This window comes from Aspergillus alliaceus, assembly GCF_009176365.1.
Source record: "Aspergillus alliaceus strain CBS 536.65 unplaced genomic scaffold BDW43scaffold_3, whole genome shotgun sequence".
In the NCBI taxonomy this organism is placed as follows: domain Eukaryota; kingdom Fungi; phylum Ascomycota; class Eurotiomycetes; order Eurotiales; family Aspergillaceae; genus Aspergillus; species Aspergillus alliaceus.
In genome coordinates this window covers 87,832-106,731 of record NW_022474686.1, presented here as the reverse complement: position 1 = coordinate 106,731, position 18,900 = coordinate 87,832, and the positions used below count along the sequence as shown (strand labels likewise).

Genomic DNA, 18,900 nt, shown 5'->3' with positions numbered 1-18,900 from the left:
GAATATCTACTAGGATTGGAGCTGTATACGGGTGTGTCCTTATATATACTGTTGTGGAATATTTTGACGTTTGGGATATCGGATTCTGTGTCGGGTTTTGCGGCAGATTCTAGGCCGATATGGAGCTTCTTTGTTGGTCATGCGCCTGTGCCCTGTCAGCACTAAATTAATAGTCCCAGGCAACTGTCTCAATTTTTTTTTTTTTTTTGGCGGAGGTAACTTTATGTCCTCACTCCACATTTCATTACTTTGCAAGTTCTCCGTTGGTACAAAGTGACTCCCATTTATTGTGAAGATTTGGTATATGTGTATGTACAGTGTGACCGAAAGCCCAGAGCCCACAAAGTAAAAAGTAGTGATAGTAAGAACAATATTTACATAACCTCAAGTTGGAAATGAGTACTCACGATCATCGTCGTGATCGGCGCGGATCAGTCGCTTCTTGCCGGCGCCATTCTCGGGATTCCTTCGTCCCCAGACTTCCTAACCCACCCTCGAGTCGTCGCTCCCAACCACCAAGCCGGACGACGAGGCAGGTGGCATTGTCTCCCTCCTTCGTCACTTCCGTTGCAAAGCTAACCACATCCCGAGACCCTTGCTCGGGAGTCCTGGCTTCCTTAATGATGTCAACTACTTCTTGGTCATTGAGCGTCCCACTGATGCCATCGGACATAAGCACCAAGAACGAGTACTCTGCAGGAGCCATCTCAATTCTACGAAGTTCAGGCTCTGCCGATACGCCGATCCGTTTCGATTGGACATCACCAAATGCTCGAGTGTTGGCCAATCCGCTCATGCGCTCTTCCCCAAAAGAGTCGGTCACAAAAGTAGTGGCAAATCTCCGTAATCGATTCGCTTCAATCGGGGACGACGGGTGGTGGTCTGAGGTGAGAGGGATGGCCTCGCCTGTCACCGTAGAGCATAATAGTATTCGCGTGTCACCAACATGAGACACTAGCAGGCTAGACGGGCTGGCCGGATGCCAGAAAGGGGTAGACGTCGGGGTAGATATGAGCGCAATGCTGGCCGTGCTACCACCCTTGAATCGTCTCACTCCCCCGATATGCAAAGACGGAGTACGATCACGGCCATAGAGGATATTATCCTGGTATACGGGGTGACCGACATTCTCCAATTCATCACTTTGCTTTGCCGCTTGTGCCGACACAAATTCTAGGTCGGTACGAAGAAAGGCATATTCTAATACCTCTTCGATGGTCACTCCTTCGGGTGGATCGGATAGTAACATTGGCTCTCCGCGGGGACCTTTCCCGATATGTGAGAAGTGAGGAGGCACAAACCTCTTGAAGTACCCCCCAACCAAGGTTCTCCAATCTCGAACTAGATGCTTTTCCAATTCCCCGATTATCTGCGGATTAGCATCCTGAAGTATAGGCAAATTTCCAGGTGAGGACTCTGCGTCCTTGAGATAATGGCCCTCCCGGTTTTTCCCCAGACTGGACTGAAGCTCGAACGCCGCTGCTGAATCCTGTATGTATTCATGAAGCGTATTTTGTAGAAACGTGCTACATTCAGTTCCCCCGTGGCCATCAAATACTCCGAAATAGAAGACCTGCGGATCGCCGCTGGCGGTCTCCGCTCCCTGGTTCTCGCGGGGTGCAGGGGAGCCCTTGGCACCAGGTCGTTTGATCGTCAGGGATGCAGGGGGGCGTTTCGCAAATGCGGGGATGTCAATCACGCCGGCTTGATATGTGTCTTCATTCTCAGGACGGGTTCCTCGGGAAGTAGAGGCGCCGAAATGATGCTTCGCACTGCGAAGCGGGATGCGGACGACAGTCGTCTCCCGGTCGACCAGCGGCTGGAAGGAAGCTGGAGGGTGGGATGATTTCCCTACGTGAGGAACAGAGGCGGAGCGAGGAAGATTCTGAAAGGATCTAACTGGTGCTCGGGGATCTGGGTGAAGAGAGGAGGATGGTAGGTGTGTCACAAAGTAGTCGTGAAATTCAGGCTTCTTTACTGCCTGGGTGCCGTTGGTCGAAGGGGTCGGGGAATTGGACGTGTAGAAACGCTTTGGTAAAACAAGATAGACTAGAAATATACAGAAGTCAGTCAGTGTTGACCAGAGCTCATGTTGTTGCCAAATTTAGCGACCACAATCCTTCGGAGATAAGCCGTAGGGACTCTTGTGCAAGGGCACGCTACATACTGCGACGATCAGCCAGAGTCCGGACCAGGACTGTGGCCCGCCTCGCAGAAGTCAGATTCATGAAGATCGAGGCATTGACGAACAGAAAAGGAGGGGAGGAGGCACGATTTTACTTAAAACAAGGTAATCCAAGGTGAGAGGACTTTATCGGGAAAGACGCGGGGACTGATGATTTTGCGGCCCGAGCGTAATTGCGACGGAGAAATGCAACAGCAATTTATTCACGATTTATTTTCTTATCTCTTATCGACGCTGAAGCTACCCCACGGAGTAAATATCCAGTCTACTGAATGAAAACAATGTGTGGCATGTTATCATTGGGGTTTTGCCTCTACACCTCTCCAAATTCCCCCGGGAATTCTCTCATAGACTCCACTATAACGCCAGCCGTCACTCCCAACAACCAATCCTTCAATCCTGAGGTGCACTATTGACATCACCACACGTCTCCAAGCCTTTCAAAAACCAAACTGCATAATCCTAAAGCATTGTTCTTAACCAACAACTTACTTTCTTTCCCTTTGAATAAATAATTCACATTCAAGTCTTTAAGCCTCTATTTTCTTCGGTTCCACCCTTTCTCAAGGACGAAGATAGAATGAAAGGGGGAAAGAAAGAAAGGAAAAGGGTGATGGCATAGAGACTAGAACGCGTTCCGACCCGAGCCGACACTCACTTCAACATACTCATTTGACTGACAAGCTGGGTATAGCGTCTTCCCCGAAGACGCAACAGCACTTTCGCAAAGCCTACCAACCTGACGTCAGCAGGAGTCGTGGAATTATTACTGATCCTTATGGTAGGGGTAACGGCCAGACGAACAAGGGTATTGTCCTTCTTCAGTACCTGAGGGCGCCCACCAATGAACTGATCGCACTTGACCATTGTGGCCGGCTCAAATATTTCGTTCACCGCAGGAAAGCTGAAGCTATATTCGAAGGGCAGCGTATATAGTTCAATCGCGAGCGCCTGTGCCTTGGTTACAATGTCTTGAAGATCCAACCAGGCGACCCGATATTGGTTCAAGGGGTCATGAGTAAGAGGATCTATGAGGGGCCACAACTTTTCCACATGGGCGTAGGTGTTGTTCTGGTTAAAGTCCAAGAACTCCGGCTTCTCTACCACCGCCTGGATGTCGTGCGCTATCGCTACGAGCAGCGAATGGCGGACAGGCGGAGGGGTGTCCATACCCTTATGTCAATCTCGTAAGGAGGGAGCTGTAGACTACTTAACATACCCTGCATTAGATACTCTTTCATCTGTTGGATTTCTAGATCTACCTGAGCGTCGAACCTTTTAACGACTGTGAGCTGGAGAATATCGTGAATGAGGTAGGAGTTAATTGCTTTCGCAACCACGCAAAATCTCGTGCAGAGATTTCCTAGCAGAGTCGGCGCATCGATTGTATCCGAGATACTCATGAGATAAACAGAACGAAACAGCTAAATAAGAAACTCAATCAAAAAACAGAGGTAGAGTGGAAGAGCGAATACTAATTTAGCAACGCGAAGAGTGGGCCGTATACTCTTCTCAATGGGAAACACAAACGCAAGAAATTGGGATTATATTTCATTGTTTAGAACACCAAGCGGATCTCAACACAAGATCACGGAGCTACCCGTTTGCAATCGGAAGGCTACTTATGAAAGTGAGTTGATTCATTGTCATCATTGAAGGCCTAGAGAAACATAAACCATAGGCTTCCCTTGCTTTGATTGACTCACTGCGAAGATATACAAACGGACAGCGGGGACCAAAAGCAAATATAAAAACCTTGGCTTGTGTTTTCTCAGAATATATTTAATGGCTTAATTTTTCCTAGTCATTTGGTTTACCTTCAGCAAACAGGCTCACGCGAAACCTCTTTGTTTTTTTAGAAGCTCTAGCAAAGTAGCAGAGAATCAGAGGAGAGCAGAGGATTATTTTCTATTCTTCAATCACAATGCTTAGTTCTGGCTCGCTGTCTTATCCCTGAGTATTTCACAACATACCGTAGTTCTAGTAAGGCTATTAATAGGAGTACTACCTTATGTCTGCTGATCAACTCAACAAGCATCTATTTACTTACCAACTGGACTGTACCACATGTCTCACATGATTGATGACATCCAGCTGATCTTGTAAATGTCAGATCTTGATTATCTTTTTCATTCCGTGTAGAAGATTTGAAAGACCACGTCATTTGACTCCCCCCCGTGGGAGAATATGCAAGGGATCATAATACTATATCAGTATCCGTGTGCCCCGCCCCCATTTCTGTTGTAGTACCTTCAGTACACTTACATACATCACAAGAGCTCTGTAGTATATATAATACAATTCTGAACTTACTCATCCACCTTAATGGCAAATATGGACTTGGGCTTCAGCATCTTCTCGCGGGAACCTTCCTTCGGCTTCATTATTCTTCTCGTGGGGTTGGCGGCCATTGGTTGTGGTGTGGCTTTGGCATTTTTGCCCGTGGATATCTCGCTTGACGACGCACCTATGGCAAAGCGGCGCATCCGTCGGTCATTCAGTCAAGGACTACCTGCGATTTAAGCTCTATGAAGCAATCGGTGATTACTAGTCTTGTTTACTCCAACGGGTGAGACAGTTGAATATTTATATAAATAAATAGTCAATCAAACTACCGTGTCCCAAGCTAATATCTATTCTTACCGCTAGGAGCAGGAGCAACACGTCTATCTTTCACCCTCAGCTCACTCTTGAATGTTGTTGTTAAATGAATAGCCTAAAAATCCTACATCATGAACAGTAGATTTGGTACGGCCTCGGCGGTAAATATTAATGTTTCACGCAGATGGAATATGTCAACCACTGGTCATGTGTTATGGTTTATGAATCCTTCTTGATACCACATATAAATATACAGATTACAGTCGACTTTATTGTGTATATATGAGTAGCGTGTTAAGGAAGGTGAGGCTCGTAAGCGTCAATAGTACTAAAGCAAGATCGGGAAGCCCTAACATAACCTAAGGCATGATCCAAGCTGTACCCCTGTGTAGGAAACCGTCGCTTGTGGACCCTCATAACTAAATCTCATAAAGCCAAGATAGATTTAAGCTTGGTTAAAAGCACACATATTGAAACATGTTGAAACAGCAGCAAGATCCTTTTGAAGCACGGGGTGGGCAACTTGGAGTGGCTGGAGATCATCCGGATTGGGACAGCTTCTCCTATTTTGGGTCTGAGGAAGCTTGGACCAACGAACCAATTCCGACACTCCCGTCCGAAAAGTCCTCCCTTACTACTGACTTACTGACTATTTTTTTTTTTTGACCCTGGGGACAAACAGTGCACATCAAGCTTTTCTGCCTCAAAAAGATTGCCTATATTCTATTAATCAGGCTGCAATACACCTCCCCAAACTTCATTTGCGATCCTTTGATCAGTTTTCCCAGAGAGCGTAAGTACCGTTCGAGGGCCACTAGGTAGAAGTGGCTTATCAACCTTATCGCCAAAAACGACACACATGGCCACTTTGGAAATCTTTCCCCGGAGATCTCCTGATCAACTAACACTCCGACCTCGACCTAACAGACTGCGAGCCTCTTCCACAAGCGTTCTTCGCTATCGCTGAATTCGCCTCGACTTCTTAATTCCCTTACCTTGCACCATCTCCGTTCGGACTACAGACGCGTTGTCAAATTTGCCTCGAGTCGGTACGTGTTTCGCAGAGTTCTCCTGGGTGAACTCCCCTCTGTAACCATATCGCCATTGTACCTCTCCCGACGGGGGACCCTCCTTACGACTAACGCCTGATTACTTACAGATTGTCGTATATCTCGAGACAGCGAACACCGCGTATTCCCGGCTTTCAATAACATATCGGTCCTCGTTCTAGTTTCGTCGGGCTTCGCACTCCTGGGCATAATAGCTTCAGCGCTTCCGCAAAACATTATCAAACTGCTCATCGTTGGGGTTCACCCCATTTAATGCGTTGCTGCGTACACTGAATCAAATCAAAAAATGGGTGCCCGCACAAGGAGACAGCAGGCCGCATTGGCCGCTCAGTCAGATGGGGACGAGTCGCCGGCTGGCAATGGCACTGTGGAAATGTCTTCGAAGAAGACCAATACGACAGCTGGGAAGGAGGTGAAGGAAAACGTATATCTATTTGCCCCGAACCTTATCGGTAAGGAGTTGCCTTTTTTGCCGCCTGGTCGATGTTCAAAATAGAAACTTACCAGTGGCGCGGGATTAGGATATCTACGGGTTGTCTTGACTATGGCGTCGCTGTACTATATGCCGCTCCATCCGCGAACGTGTTCCCTTCTATACAGCGTATCGTGTTTACTGGATGCTTTGGACGGATATGCTGCACGATACTTTAACCAGTCCACCACCTTCGGCGCGGTCCTGGACATGGTCACAGACCGCTGCACAACCGCGTGCCTGCTAGTTTTCTTGAGTTCTGCATGGCCTCGTTGGTCTATTATCTTCCAGAGCTTGATCGCCTTGGATATGGCCAGCCATTACATGCACATGTATGCCACCCTCAGCATGGGTGGGTCTAGCCAGAGTCACAAGAAGGTCGATTCTAGCAGGAGCTGGATTCTGTATCAGTACTACAATAGCAGGGTGAGTTATACCCAGCCTATAGGAAGGCCCACACTGATAGTTTCTACAGACGGTTCTGTTCATCTGCTGTGCTCTCAATGAGCTTTTCTTCATCGGACTCTACCTTCTTTCGTTCTCATCCCCTATCTTGTCTCCCTCTCTCCTCCAGCCTGTTCCCGGCTCCGGAGCCGAGTCTGCGCTAACTGCCAGCCCGTGGAGCGCTGGCGCGTTGGAGATGGCTAGGGCTAACAAGATTGACAGCTTTTGGCCCTGGGTCATCACCGGAATTTCAGCCCCCGTTATGGCTCTGAAGCAGATTATCAACGTGGTGCAGCTCGTCAAAGCTAGCAACTGGCTGGTCGAAGGTGACATTGCTAGCCGCAGAGCACTGCAGAGAAAGAGAAACTAATTCTCATGTGTGGATGTCTGGAACCAGACTACACATGATTTGCATTTCTTTATCTCTTCTTATTTTTAAGTAGATAGTTTTCGCCCTGGTGCCTCATCGTGGGTATGTTACCACCGCCAGGGTCCGGGTTTTGACAACAAACATCACTGTGCTTGCATGGTTTTGGTGCCTAGCTTGTTCTTCGGGGCCGTGGGAAAGCTGCCCCTACTCTTTGCTTCTTCTTCGTCTGGTGTTCTTTTATATTACCTTTTGCGGAAGATATGTCACAGTTGGGAGGAAACTATGGTTTTATAGGTCTGTTGCAGATCAGACCCATGCTGAATGATTTATATTTGTTTCAATTGTTGTCTTTATTACTAACCACCTATCTGCATCTTTTTCGCTTCTTACCTTTTCGTTCTCTGTCTTTTCATATCTATTTTTATTTCCTTCAGGTTGTCTCTGGGATGTTTTTAAAATTTTTAATCTTGTTCTGTGTACTAGTGGACATACAATTGCTTTTCATGTCGTGACTGAGAACAAGGAAGACTAATGGTTCAATATAAAATTCAAGAATAATATACGGGAGGCCGCTGAAGATGCAAGAAGAGACCCTTAGTTTAGTAATTCCTCCATTAGGGTTTGCGTAAAATGGTAATGGCGGTTAATCACGGGGCAAGGCCGACTGCGGCTCCGGTGTCGGCGCGCGGGGTGATTGAGATCCACCCCTCGTTACCATATAACTCATGAGCTTTCTGTCGCTGAGCTTTGTCTCGTGTTAATATTGTTATCCATTGTACCTAACCCGTTACTTTACAATGCCTTCTTTCAACATTGTCGTTTTCGGCGGAGACCACTGTGGTCCAGAGGTATGTCATCAGCTATTCTCTAGACTTCAGAGCGCGTGTATACTAACTGTATTGCTTGTAGGTTACCGCAGAGGCCATCAAGGTGAGCGATTCGACCTCGGATTGAGATCCGGAAGCAGCGCTGGGTATCCGATCTAGTGTGTACTAAACTTGGAGCCTGTCGGTCGTTAGGTCCTCCGTGCCATTGAGAAGAGCCGTAGTGATATCACCTTCAACCTTCAAGACCACTTGTTGGGAGGAGTAAGCTTCTACCCTTATCCTACTGCCATTGCCATATGAAACAAATGACTTACTGAATATGCCACAGGCATCAATTGATGCCACAGGATCCCCATTGACCGACGAAGCCCTGAACGCAGCCAAAAACGCCGACGCCGTTCTCCTGGGTGCTATCGGTGGACCGGTATGACAAACCCAACAAGAACCCCAAATACAGCCCAAACAAGACCACTTAACAGGAGAATAGAAATGGGGCACCGGTTCCGTTCGCCCGGAACAAGGCATCCTGAAGCTCCGCAAAGAAATGGGCACCTTCGGTAACCTGCGCCCCTGCAACTTCGCCGCACCTTCCCTCGTCGAGAGCTCCCCCCTTCGCGCCGACGTCTGCCGCGGCGTTAACTTCAACATTATCCGTGAGTTGACGGGCGGTATCTACTTCGGCGAGCGCAAGGAAGACGACGGCAGCGGATACGCAATGGACACGGAGCCGTACTCGCGCGCTGAGATCGAGCGCATCATCCGTCTGGCCGCTCACCTGGCCCTGCAGCACAACCCCCCTCTTCCTGTGTGGAGTTTGGACAAGGCCAACGTCCTGGCTACTAGCCGTCTGTGGCGTAAGACTGTTACTGAGGTCATGGCGAAGGAGTTCCCTCAGCTGAAGATCGAGCATCAGCTGATTGACTCTGCGGCTATGATCATGGTCAAGAACCCCCGCCAGCTGAATGGTATCGTCGTTACGAGCAACTTGTTCGGTGATATCATCAGTGATGAGGCTAGTGTTATTCCCGGATCGCTGGGTTTGCTTCCTAGTGCTAGTTTGAGCGGTATCCCTGATGGAAAGAGCAAGGTTAATGGTATCTATGAGCCTATTCACGGTAAGTATTCAAGTCTCGTGTTGTGTCTATATCATGGGGTTATGCTGACTTGGAGAAGGCTCTGCTCCCGATATTGCGGGAAAGGGCATCGTCAACCCCGTCGCTGCTATTCTCTCCGTTGCTATGATGATGCAGTACTCTTTCGGTCTGTTTGCCGAGGCCCGCGCTATCGAGCAGGCTGTCAGCAACATTATCGAGTCTGGCGTCCGCACTGGTGACATTGGTGGTAAGGCTACCACCGCTGAAGTCGGTGATGCTGTTGCTGCTGAATTGGAGAAGCTGTTGAAGTAAATGGTACTCTGAAGGAAATGGGGGAGAGATGGAAGGGAAAAGTACATTTTTAAGCTGAACGCAATGAGATATGACCTTCTGGATAATCTATATATAGATGACAAATTTATTTAATTCGCTTGCCTCCCAGATCCTAGAGACTATCAAGAACAAAAAACTATTGCATAATGTGAAAATGCCGTGTTTCAATTTCCTTCAATACATAATGGAACTGATATAATGAAAGATGGGTATCTATACAGCCATAACTCCGAATATCAACATAGCCTCGAGGCAACCAATGAACCAACCTTTCCCCTGTCCATAATCCACACTGATATAGGAAACCACCGCCCGTGAAACACCAAGACATGGAAAATCCAACAGCAATAAGAATGATGCATCTTCTATCGAATCACAGGCTCCCCCATCCAGTCCGGCTCCTCTAAAGCAGCAACCGTCTCCTTGTCCGCATTTCCATGAATACCGCGCCCATCCAACCCCTCATCCGCCGCACCGCGAAGTGACTTCCGCATACTATGCCTTCGAATCCTCCCATCAGCAGAAGCAGACGGAGCATTGCCAATGCGCCTCCGGTCGTCATCACGCGCGAAGACCTGGAATCCACGCACATGCGTATCCTTACCATTCTGATGATTCTCCATCACACGCATCTGGATCACCATCGCCTTAAGAACACTCCCCGCGTACGGATCATCCTCGTCGTCTTCGTTGGCAGTCTCGTCATCGTCATCTTCATACGCAACTAGGTCGAAATCCGCCGGATTCTCCGTGTCAGAGAACATGTAGTCCGGCCACACAGATTTCCCTTTCCCTCCTTTACGCGCGCGGTTTCGTCGCTTCTTTCGCACCCACCCGCCACTCCGACCGCCCACTCCTTCCAAAGGAATGTCAACCCACCCGCACGGCCCTTCTTCTTCCCAGGTCGCGAACTCGACGAGATCGTTGCCACCCATGCCGGCTAGAAAGACCATCTTTGTGGGGGTGTAGCTCTCGTCTAGGTCGAAGTCGAGGTATACGCGGATTTTGACCACCGCGACGAGCTTAAAGAAGTGTAATGTGAGGGTGTGGGGCTGGGGGCCGTCGGATTGCCAGTACTGTGTTGATGATGGGTGTCGGAGGGCTGAGATGCCGCAGCCGGGCTTGTGAGTTGAAACGGTCCATGAGGCTAGGGAGGAGATTTCGCGGAGATTGCTTGGGAGGGGGGACGGGGATCTTGCTGTATATGGTGGGGAGGAGTTAGCTGCTGTTTCAGATGCCTTGTGTAGAGGATGCTCGGGCCTTAGAATTGTAGTACAGGATGAATAAGGCGCAAAAATAGAAGCAATTACCTCGATCGTGCATCATCTCGTCTTCATCCTCATCTATTACTTCTAGCTCATCCTCAACCATGCCGTCCATGTCTTCTTCGGAGAGTTGGGCTTCATGTTCTGCATTTTCTTGAGAGCCGAATTCATCGTGATCGTCCTCATCCTCAAATTGGCTGTCTTCTCCTTCTTCTTCGTCGTCATCCTCCATCATCTGCGTCCGCGGCCGTCCCGAAACTCCTCGGCCAAAGAGGGAGAATAGGGCTGCTTGGGCAGCTGTAGCTGGGTGGGCTGGTGCGACCGAATCAATGGGACCCGATGACGGATGGAGTTGAGGAATACCCTGCGATGGTGGTGTGTGAAATTGAGTCTGAGCTGGTGCATGTTGGCCTAGTTGTGCTCTGGATGGGCGTGGATGAGGGAAGTCGGTGGATGGTTCTTGTGCAGTGGGGTGCCGGCGGAGATGGTGATGGCGAGGCATTGTCACAAGGTGGCTCTTTTTGGAGTTGTCTGGATTCGGCGGGTTTTATGTTCGAGACCTCATTGCTGTGATAGATAAAATGTGATTTTAGCTTGTCTTTCGTGTAACAAACTTCATCTCTCGCGTCGGTGCTCCGCGTTGTCACGTGTTCCAGTTGTTTATACTACATACATCCAGAGATACAGTGTCAATGGTTTTCCATTCCAATAATTCTTTTTCGCAGGGTGCGCTTCCTGTTGAAATCGCGCTCTCCGCTGCAATGATCTAAGTTGTATATCGAGATATACGATGAGTGGTATGATACAAAAGCCAAACAATAAAAAAAAACATCCACAGAGAAAGCAGCCGCATTAATAAGATGTAAACTCCTAGTCAGACCAGGCCTGACATCTCGAGGTAGTGAAAGACCCGAGTCCCTTATTGCTCAATGTCCACATACCCCAGCTTCTCACCAACCTTGATGCGTTGGCCCATCTCGATGGTCCAATTCCAACCGCCCTCGCGTTTTCCTTCTTCCCATCCGGTGTCGAACGACTTCCGGGTGCCCATGGGTGCCTCGAAGACGAGCACAATTGTGCTACCTAGCTGGAATCCTCCCATCTCCTCTCCCCGCTGGAGCGGATGACCTCGGAGGGTCTTGCTGGCGTGAAGGTAGGTCGCCTCAACGAAACCGGGATATTGCTCACCTCGCTTGGCAGCAAGTGCTGCCGCCATATCCGCGGCTGTGTCTGTGGTGAGGCTGTTTGTGCGCAGCTCGGAGTCGAAGTTCACCTTGATGGAGCCCACATTAGTGGCACCAACGGGAGTGTAACTGAAGAATCCCCAGCGCCAGCGTCCAAGGAGGACAACTCGCTCGTTGAGAGTGAAGAGTCCGGGAAGGTGGCGCTGCAGATACGGTGAGACGGAATACAACTCGCCCGCGAAGTGTCGACGGCTCTCGACCACCCATGGCACGGGAGAGTGGAAACGGTGGTAATCGCCGGGTGCGAGGTAAATCACGACGTAGTAAAGTGCGTTGTTCGACTTGGGCTTCGGCGCATACCATGGGGTGCCATCACCACGAGCTAGATCAGCCTTGACTTGAGCCTCTGAAGCAGCCTGTGATCCTGTTGAAGCATCTAAGGACGCTGATCGTCTCCTTGCGCCGCCCTGGTCTCCGGCGAAGAGAGTGGGCAGTGTGTAGGGAATGCCGTTCAATTCAGCAAACTCCGCATCGGCCGTCATGTCAGCGGCGTCTTTCTGCGCGGGCTCTGACAGATGATCCGTAAACTTCTTGGAGTGGTCAGCATGTGAAGGAGTGGCTGCCCCAAGAAGTGCGTCCAAGCTGTATGTTACTCCCTTGACCTGCTCTACTTCGCCACGTTCAATAAGGCCGAACTGAAGAATGCGCCCATCGGATGGGGAAATGACGGCGCGGGTATCAGGATCTAAAGGACGGGCACCAGGCTTCAACCTGCGATAGAAGAAGGCCGCCAGGTTTGGGTAGGTACGGAGATCCGGCTGCTCTACTTCATCTAGGTTGACTCCGAAGACCCATGAGTAGAGCTTGAACCCGGGAGCTCGAAGGAAGAACGGAAGCTCGAGCTCATTAAAGCGACCCCATAGCCGGGAGATCGCCTTGAGTGGCAGAGTCGACATTATCTGAACCTGCCATGGGCCGCTCGGTCTGATCCTGTGTCGGGGAGGCGGGTTGGTGATCTCATCCTCTGCCTCTCTTTCGCGACGTTCCCGTTCTGCTCTTTGGGACTTGTAAAAATGTAGTATACCTAATAGGCCAATGCCGAGTCCCACAGGAATGGGATACCATTCCACTTTAGTATTTCGAAGAGCGAATCGGAGTCGGGAGCCGAAAAAGCCCTTAGGTGGCGGGCTCTCTTGATTGTTTTGGTTTTGATATTGTTGCCATGATTTTGAGAATTGTCTGGCATTGGCTTTACGACCCGCAGACGTCCTGAAGGCCACCATCTTCATGAATCCAGCCTTCTCCCCGAGACGGGAGTCTCCAAAGTTCCGGCAAAGCGCAGAACGGCTGGTGAGATACAAGGTCATAATGCTTTTTAATCCATAACTGATGTCCCTTGCGGGGTATAGCAGCACTCAACTCGAAACACTGAACTCTCTGGATGTCAGTGAACTCACAGGAACTGTCCGAGGTTTTCCGTAGCGCAACTCGTGCTTTTGCATCATGTTGCAGATCACTCTCACCGCCTGGCAGAATTGAGTAGGACAGAAACGGTTTCGATTCCTACCCTCTTCTCTTCTCTTCTGCTTCTGCTTTTGTTATATCGACTTCTTCTTTCGTATTCTGGACTCCAGTGAGATTGTTATTACTAGGATACCCTATAGGTGCCAAATTATCTATAGTGGAGGTCCAATGATTACGCGCTGATCCCTGCCCGCCCGCCCGGAAAGGCCACCATTGTTATCTGGGGAGTATACCAAGTTGGCGTGACAGCTCGCTCAATCTGTTAACTACTCACTTTCCTGATTACTGTTTCTTAAATCCCACTCCATTTTTCTATGTTTGTTATTTAAACTCCCTGGGGGATTTCTCTAGCCCAACCTGACTGTGTGAGCAATTACTACATACGTGTTATGAATCCATCATTGTCCATCGGGAATAAGACCAGACGAAGATGACCTCCAGTTCCGCCCCTTCAGACAACTCATTGCCGAACACAAACTCAACTAGTGGAGCATCAGGCTTTGTTCTGCATGTGCTCTGCCCATCACTTCCTCCCCCTAATCGCTTTACATTCAATGATTTGGTTCCCTCCACCACTATCGCTGGCCTCAAGGCGCGCATATCTCAATCGATTCCCAACCGGCCATCCCCTGAGACTCAGAGATTAATATATCGCGGGAAGCCCATTTCGAATGATGAAGTGACCCTGCAAAGGGTGCTAGAACCTGCAAATGTGGGTGTTTCGACGGCTATTCGTTTTATTTTTGCTTAGGCTGTCCACGAATAGTTGGTTAACGGAGATATCTACCAGGGCGCGGAATACTCTATGCATCTAGTTCTTCCTCCGGGTCCTTTACCCCATGTGACCACCTCAAGACCTCCGCCATCGGTACAGTCGCAAACCCCTAGCGGCATTTCTCAAAGCAGCCTTTTTGGGCCCAGTCGATCGGCTCCACCATACCCAATGCCACATGGACAAGAAATAAGATACAGAGCTCCAATGGGTCCTAGCGAAGCTGATATAGGGCTGGCTCTCCGACGCAATATTGAAACCATCCGCGGGCAGATCGAACTGCGGGAGCGAGGTTCGCCCCTACCAGATCAGCAGGGAGCTGGGCATACCCAACAATTCCCCTGGCAGCGTATGGCACAAGGCACGCCGCAGTCCTCAACGACTACGTCGACTTCAACGTCAACGTCAACGCCAATAATATCATCCAATGCGTCAGAAATAGGTGCTCATCTACCTCAAGACTCTAGACTACGCCTACATATATTATTGCCTCAAATTGCGTTATGTGAAGACCAGCTCAATCGAGGAATTGCCCTTCCTATGGACCAAGTGATTCGTATTCGGTCACAGCTATTTGATATCCTCGATGATCAGTATAGCAACCCGTTATCTGAACGCGACGGTTCTATTGAAGCCTTGCTCACTCGGGTCTTCAACATCTACACCCGCGCAGATCAACTCCGCGTAAGCCAATCCAGGGCCAGTGCTACTATGCAGCACAATACGCCCAATGGTCCCACAAACAATGGACATGCACAGGCCCCCATATATCTTCTTTCGTCACCAAGTGGATACCAGGCTCTCGTCACATCACCAGGTGCAGTGGGGTCAATTGAGTCGTCGCTGAACGCACTGCGCGCGACACAGGCCTCACAGACAACATCTGCCCACATTCCCCATGCGAACCAAAATCCGAACGCCGCTGTTATGGAGAACGCTGTCCGCCAAGCAGTTCTTCATCAAAGATTAGGCAATAATGAGCCAATAGGATTCGCCCGGAATATACGACGCATTTGGCTTTTTGTGCGGTTGTACTTCTTTTGCTATATGTTTAGCGAACCCGGTACTTGGTCGCGAGTCCTGTTGGTGGCCGTAGCTGTTATTATATCTCTCCTGTCGGAAACCAGCGTCCCGCGGCAATTGTATGGAATGATTATTTCACCCATTCAGCAGCACCTCGAAGGCTTGGTGCACTACTCTGCAGATGAACACGTGCAGCCTCGACCTCAGGGCACAGAGGCCATGGGTGGTCCAAGAAATGCAAATGGGTCCGGAGATAGTCGAGCTGCTGTGCCGACAGGAATACGCCATAATATTCGAAGAGTAGAGCGATCCTTGGCACTCTTTCTCGCCAGTCTTGTTCCCGGAGTTGGAGAAAGGCACGTCGAAGTGCGCAACGCAGCCGAAGCCGCTCGAAATGCAGAGCGTGTGCGGGAAGAAGAGGACCGTCGTAGACAGGAGGAAGCTAACAATAGCGAAGGAGTGGCTGAACAGGAGCAGCAAGACCAGGAGGTCAGCACGGCTTCCCGGCCAGAGTCATCTGTACAAAACAGCGCAATCGAAGACGGATCTCATCCCTCAATACCCGTTGGAGACGAACACGGTGCAAGGTAACCCCTAACGCCAGCTCCACTTATTTACTTGCAATCATTTGTTGCGTTAGTTCTGTACATAGCTGGCGTTAAGTGAGCGTTGGAATTAGCGTAGATTCCTATGGACAGATTTAAGAAATGCTGATATGAAATCTTGCAGTTATCAAGCGCTCGGTTTTCTATGTTCTGCTATACTGTCTATTTAGCGTATTTACTAGCCCCTTTAAATGAACTACAAACATGCGTGAGGATGCGTGGAACCGAGCGCATAGGCTTACAATTTCGTGGCCGGCCACTCCACGAACGTATCTTGAGTCGAGGTAGGCAAAGCCGATGTGGGGGCCATAGGGCCGGTATCAAACGACTCCTCCCCATTGAAGTGCCTGTAAGAAAGTAACGTCAGCAGAGCTCAAAAGCAACATCTAAATATCGACCAACTTACCAGCCCCTCTCAGCACCCCCACTCAAAAAACTACAGTCCCCATTCACAACACAGTCCCAACCCCCACCGACCCCCTTTCCACCTTGCCAAACAGGCACATTCGTACCAGGCCGAACAACTTTCGTCCCCGGCGCCAACCCCCGCTGTTCCGCGCCATCATTAACAGAGACCTTCACATCCCTCCGCACAAACGTACTCAGACCCGCCGTAAATACGTTAAAGTCCTCAACCCCGCTATCCTCGGGCATATTCCCCGTCAAAGCCCGCCCAATCGCAATCAACGGCGCCGCATGCGAGCAAATCAAAATCGCCTTACTGGTCCGTTCTGACGGCGACTGCGATGCCTCCAGGGCACTGATCTCGGCATCTACATCCGCGATAATCCCCGCCAGGGCCGTGGCAAGCCGATCGTGGAGCTGGGCAATCGTTTCCCCGCGGGTAGAGGGGAAGAGGTGCGGATTATAGTTGGCTTCGGGGTCGGAGGCGAGGATGGTTGGGAAATGGGTCTTGAGAGTACTTGGTGATGCGGGGGAGGGGTGGTCGAAGAAGGAGGTTGGCCCGAACCACTCTCTATTTTATTTATATCAGTGATAAGTATAATGATATTGATATCGGACTTGGAGCGGTGCTTACCCAACTCCGTTCTCGATCCTCACGTCGAGGTCTGCGTGCTGGTCTATTCCTGTCTCATTGGAGGGGGATGTAGGAGTGTGTCTCTCTTTAAGGGCTTCGACGGACGGTTGGATTGTTTGTAGACATCGGTAGAATGGGCTCGAGTATATCCGGAAGGGTTTCGGGGAGAGTTCTGGACGAATCAGGTGTTCTGCGAGCTCGAGAGATTGGCGCACGCCGTGGGAGGTTAGGGTTGGGTCTGCCGGGTTGCCGGTTGGTGTGGGAAATTGGGATTTGTATTCTCCTGTTTTATAGTCGATTGTCCAGTTTAGACGGTGCTGTTGTTTTGGTTGATTAGTTTATTGTGGTATGTGCTTGGTGGGTGGGCTGGAGGTATACCTACGCCGTGTCGGGTTATGTATATTGTGTCTAAAGGCATTATTGAATATTGTAGTTACTCTTGATTTTGTAATATCTTGAAGAGTAATGTAAGAATGAGATTGGTATAATGTGAGAGGGAAAGATACCGTGGAAAAGTGATAAGAGCGGAGGTGGCTTTATTAGACGGACCTCGGCTTATCATTCTACGCTAGGACGGATGTGGACGGAGATCTATATATGAACTTGAACCTATACAACTTGTCTATCATCGTCCTTTATTTATAACTTTCCGGAGGATCCTAGTCCCTCCTGGGCTGGCCGGAGCCTACCCCAATATTTACTCTTCGCAAAGGGAATCTCTTAAGTCGTTGTCAGCCCATTCTGGTTGAACTCAGGCAGAGCATACCCGTCTGCTCCAGCCAACTCCCCGAGCTATCCGAAATGTGATGGCTGCGCGAATCTGACGAAATGAGAAGTATTAGCCCATGGCAATTCCTCAGGAAGGGAATCCTATCCTGGCCCGTCACAGTGAGAGATGGATCCCCGATTCTGAAAATCTGCTGGCAAGAGCCGGCTAGTCGGTTACTCGCCGTTACTGCCTCGAACGGTAGGAATGGGTACGACAGCTTATATCTTATTGCGAAGATAATTTTATCGAAGCCGCGAATCCTGCTACCATCGACGAACTCAACAGTACCGTAATATTCGCTCGAGATCCGTGTAGTTGCGGACTTCTGTACCACATTTGGGAGGTGCCCGGCGTTGTGAAAGAAGTCAATTAGTTTCCGTTGAGAAATGTATAGGGGTTCCTGAACGATCCCATGAAGCTCATCAACCAAGTCTGCAGCGGTGTCATTGTTTCCCACGAGAATCACTCGCTGTGTTGATGGGACAGCCAGTTTTGAAGCTGGGCTGGCAAGCAAACCATCATTCCACGAGAATAAATGCTAACCTTAATAAAGTAATTATCCCTTGCTCTCCATGGCTTTGAATCTTCAAATCTCTCCGGAACCCTACTCCACACCTCCAGGCTATCAATGGAAGGGATATATGGAATTGTGTGATGTCCAGAGGCAACCATCCCCGCATTCGAATGTCTTCTGCCACCAATAATCCCACGTTCGCCCTTATTTTGAAGATTCGAACGCCACAATGTCACAACCTAATCTTTTCCCCTTCTTATCGGGACTCTCGATGGGCGTATTAAATGAGACATAGTGCAGATACGCACAGAAAGATCCTCCAAGGAACCAGATCCGCATGCCATGGGCGTGAGGAAATCTCCTTCCCATACTTCATCACGGATGTCTCCAAATTAGCAAAGGGAAGCGGGGCATGCGTGAACGCCAATTTCCTTACACCGGCATTGGTATCGAGCGTTTCATATATAGGGCTTCGTAGTCCCGGTGTTTCTTTTGCTGGCTGCGCCAGTTGCGGTAGATCTTCAGGTACGGGAGATTGGCTCTCTACCTCTGGATAAGAAGGTTGAAATTGGTCCGGTTCGGGTTCATATGCCCTGGTTTTTATCGTTCAGTTTCGGATTCATGCTGTACTTGCACCCGTTTGATATAGCGGGCTATGGTAAGAATGTGAAGAAGCACTACATATTCCCCCGACGCGGTCCTTGTGCTCAAATACACGGAGAAAGTCGACGCATTGCTCTTGCGCTAGTTCTCGTATGGCTGCTAGGCCAGTGGGACAGGCGCCCACAACGGCGACACGTTTGTAGCGA

General features: G+C 49.6%; 9 protein-coding genes across 9 annotated transcripts; 4 read left to right on the top strand and 5 right to left on the bottom strand.

The window, feature by feature from the left end:
• Window positions 1-169: 169 nt before the first annotated feature.
• BDW43DRAFT_114697 (PP2C family serine/threonine-protein phosphatase) lies at window positions 170-2,540 on the bottom strand. Its single transcript, XM_032037977.1, has 2 exons — window positions 2,168-2,540; window positions 170-2,049 (listed from the first exon to the last, which is right to left on the bottom strand). Exons 1-2 carry the CDS (start codon window positions 2,226-2,228, stop codon window positions 410-412), a joined length of 1,701 nt encoding a protein of 566 aa, XP_031905165.1. The 5' UTR covers window positions 2,229-2,540; the 3' UTR covers window positions 170-409.
• Window positions 2,541-2,572: 32 nt separating this feature from the next.
• Window positions 2,573-3,447, bottom strand: BDW43DRAFT_114508 (uncharacterized protein). Its single transcript, XM_032037975.1, has one exon. It carries the CDS (start codon window positions 3,353-3,355, stop codon window positions 2,840-2,842), a length of 516 nt encoding a protein of 171 aa, XP_031905164.1. The 5' UTR covers window positions 3,356-3,447; the 3' UTR covers window positions 2,573-2,839.
• Window positions 3,448-4,453: 1,006 nt separating this feature from the next.
• BDW43DRAFT_261305 (uncharacterized protein) lies at window positions 4,454-4,977 on the top strand. The gene is made up of 2 exons (XM_032040302.1): window positions 4,454-4,754; window positions 4,835-4,977. Exon 1 carries the CDS (start codon window positions 4,511-4,513, stop codon window positions 4,706-4,708), a length of 198 nt encoding a protein of 65 aa, XP_031905163.1. The 5' UTR covers window positions 4,454-4,510; the 3' UTR covers window positions 4,709-4,754; window positions 4,835-4,977.
• Window positions 4,978-5,442: 465 nt separating this feature from the next.
• Window positions 5,443-7,683, top strand: BDW43DRAFT_261303 (CDP-diacylglycerol--inositol 3-phosphatidyltransferase). The gene is made up of 4 exons (XM_032040301.1): window positions 5,443-5,835; window positions 5,946-6,308; window positions 6,378-6,754; window positions 6,804-7,683. The coding sequence occupies exons 2-4, from the start codon at window positions 6,143-6,145 to the stop codon at window positions 7,140-7,142; spliced, it is 882 nt and encodes a 293-aa protein (XP_031905162.1). The 5' UTR covers window positions 5,443-5,835; window positions 5,946-6,142; the 3' UTR covers window positions 7,143-7,683.
• Window positions 7,684-7,860: 177 nt separating this feature from the next.
• leu2A (3-isopropylmalate dehydrogenase LEU2) lies at window positions 7,861-9,523 on the top strand. The gene is made up of 6 exons (XM_032037973.1): window positions 7,861-7,990; window positions 8,052-8,072; window positions 8,162-8,230; window positions 8,298-8,393; window positions 8,457-9,084; window positions 9,143-9,523. The coding sequence occupies exons 1-6, from the start codon at window positions 7,940-7,942 to the stop codon at window positions 9,373-9,375; spliced, it is 1,098 nt and encodes a 365-aa protein (XP_031905161.1). The 5' UTR covers window positions 7,861-7,939; the 3' UTR covers window positions 9,376-9,523.
• Window positions 9,524-9,544: 21 nt separating this feature from the next.
• On the bottom strand, window positions 9,545-11,261 carry BDW43DRAFT_261292 (anaphase promoting complex subunit DOC1). Its single transcript, XM_032040300.1, has 2 exons — window positions 10,707-11,261; window positions 9,545-10,594 (listed from the first exon to the last, which is right to left on the bottom strand). The coding sequence occupies exons 1-2, from the start codon at window positions 11,161-11,163 to the stop codon at window positions 9,762-9,764; spliced, it is 1,290 nt and encodes a 429-aa protein (XP_031905160.1). The 5' UTR covers window positions 11,164-11,261; the 3' UTR covers window positions 9,545-9,761.
• A 75-nt stretch (window positions 11,262-11,336) lies between these two features.
• Window positions 11,337-13,414, bottom strand: BDW43DRAFT_261290 (phosphatidylserine decarboxylase 1). Its single transcript, XM_032040299.1, has one exon. The coding sequence runs from the start codon at window positions 13,210-13,212 to the stop codon at window positions 11,581-11,583; it is 1,632 nt and encodes a 543-aa protein (XP_031905159.1). The 5' UTR covers window positions 13,213-13,414; the 3' UTR covers window positions 11,337-11,580.
• Window positions 13,415-13,467: 53 nt separating this feature from the next.
• On the top strand, window positions 13,468-16,153 carry BDW43DRAFT_114432 (uncharacterized protein). The gene is made up of 2 exons (XM_032037971.1): window positions 13,468-14,081; window positions 14,160-16,153. The coding sequence occupies exons 1-2, from the start codon at window positions 13,800-13,802 to the stop codon at window positions 15,753-15,755; spliced, it is 1,878 nt and encodes a 625-aa protein (XP_031905158.1). The 5' UTR covers window positions 13,468-13,799; the 3' UTR covers window positions 15,756-16,153.
• On the bottom strand, window positions 15,882-17,290 carry BDW43DRAFT_114428 (phosphoglycerate mutase family protein). Its single transcript, XM_032037970.1, has 4 exons — window positions 17,191-17,290; window positions 16,809-17,125; window positions 16,176-16,745; window positions 15,882-16,116 (listed from the first exon to the last, which is right to left on the bottom strand). Exons 1-4 carry the CDS (start codon window positions 17,224-17,226, stop codon window positions 16,008-16,010), a joined length of 1,032 nt encoding a protein of 343 aa, XP_031905157.1. The 5' UTR covers window positions 17,227-17,290; the 3' UTR covers window positions 15,882-16,007.
• Between the last annotated feature and the right edge of the window lie 1,610 nt (window positions 17,291-18,900).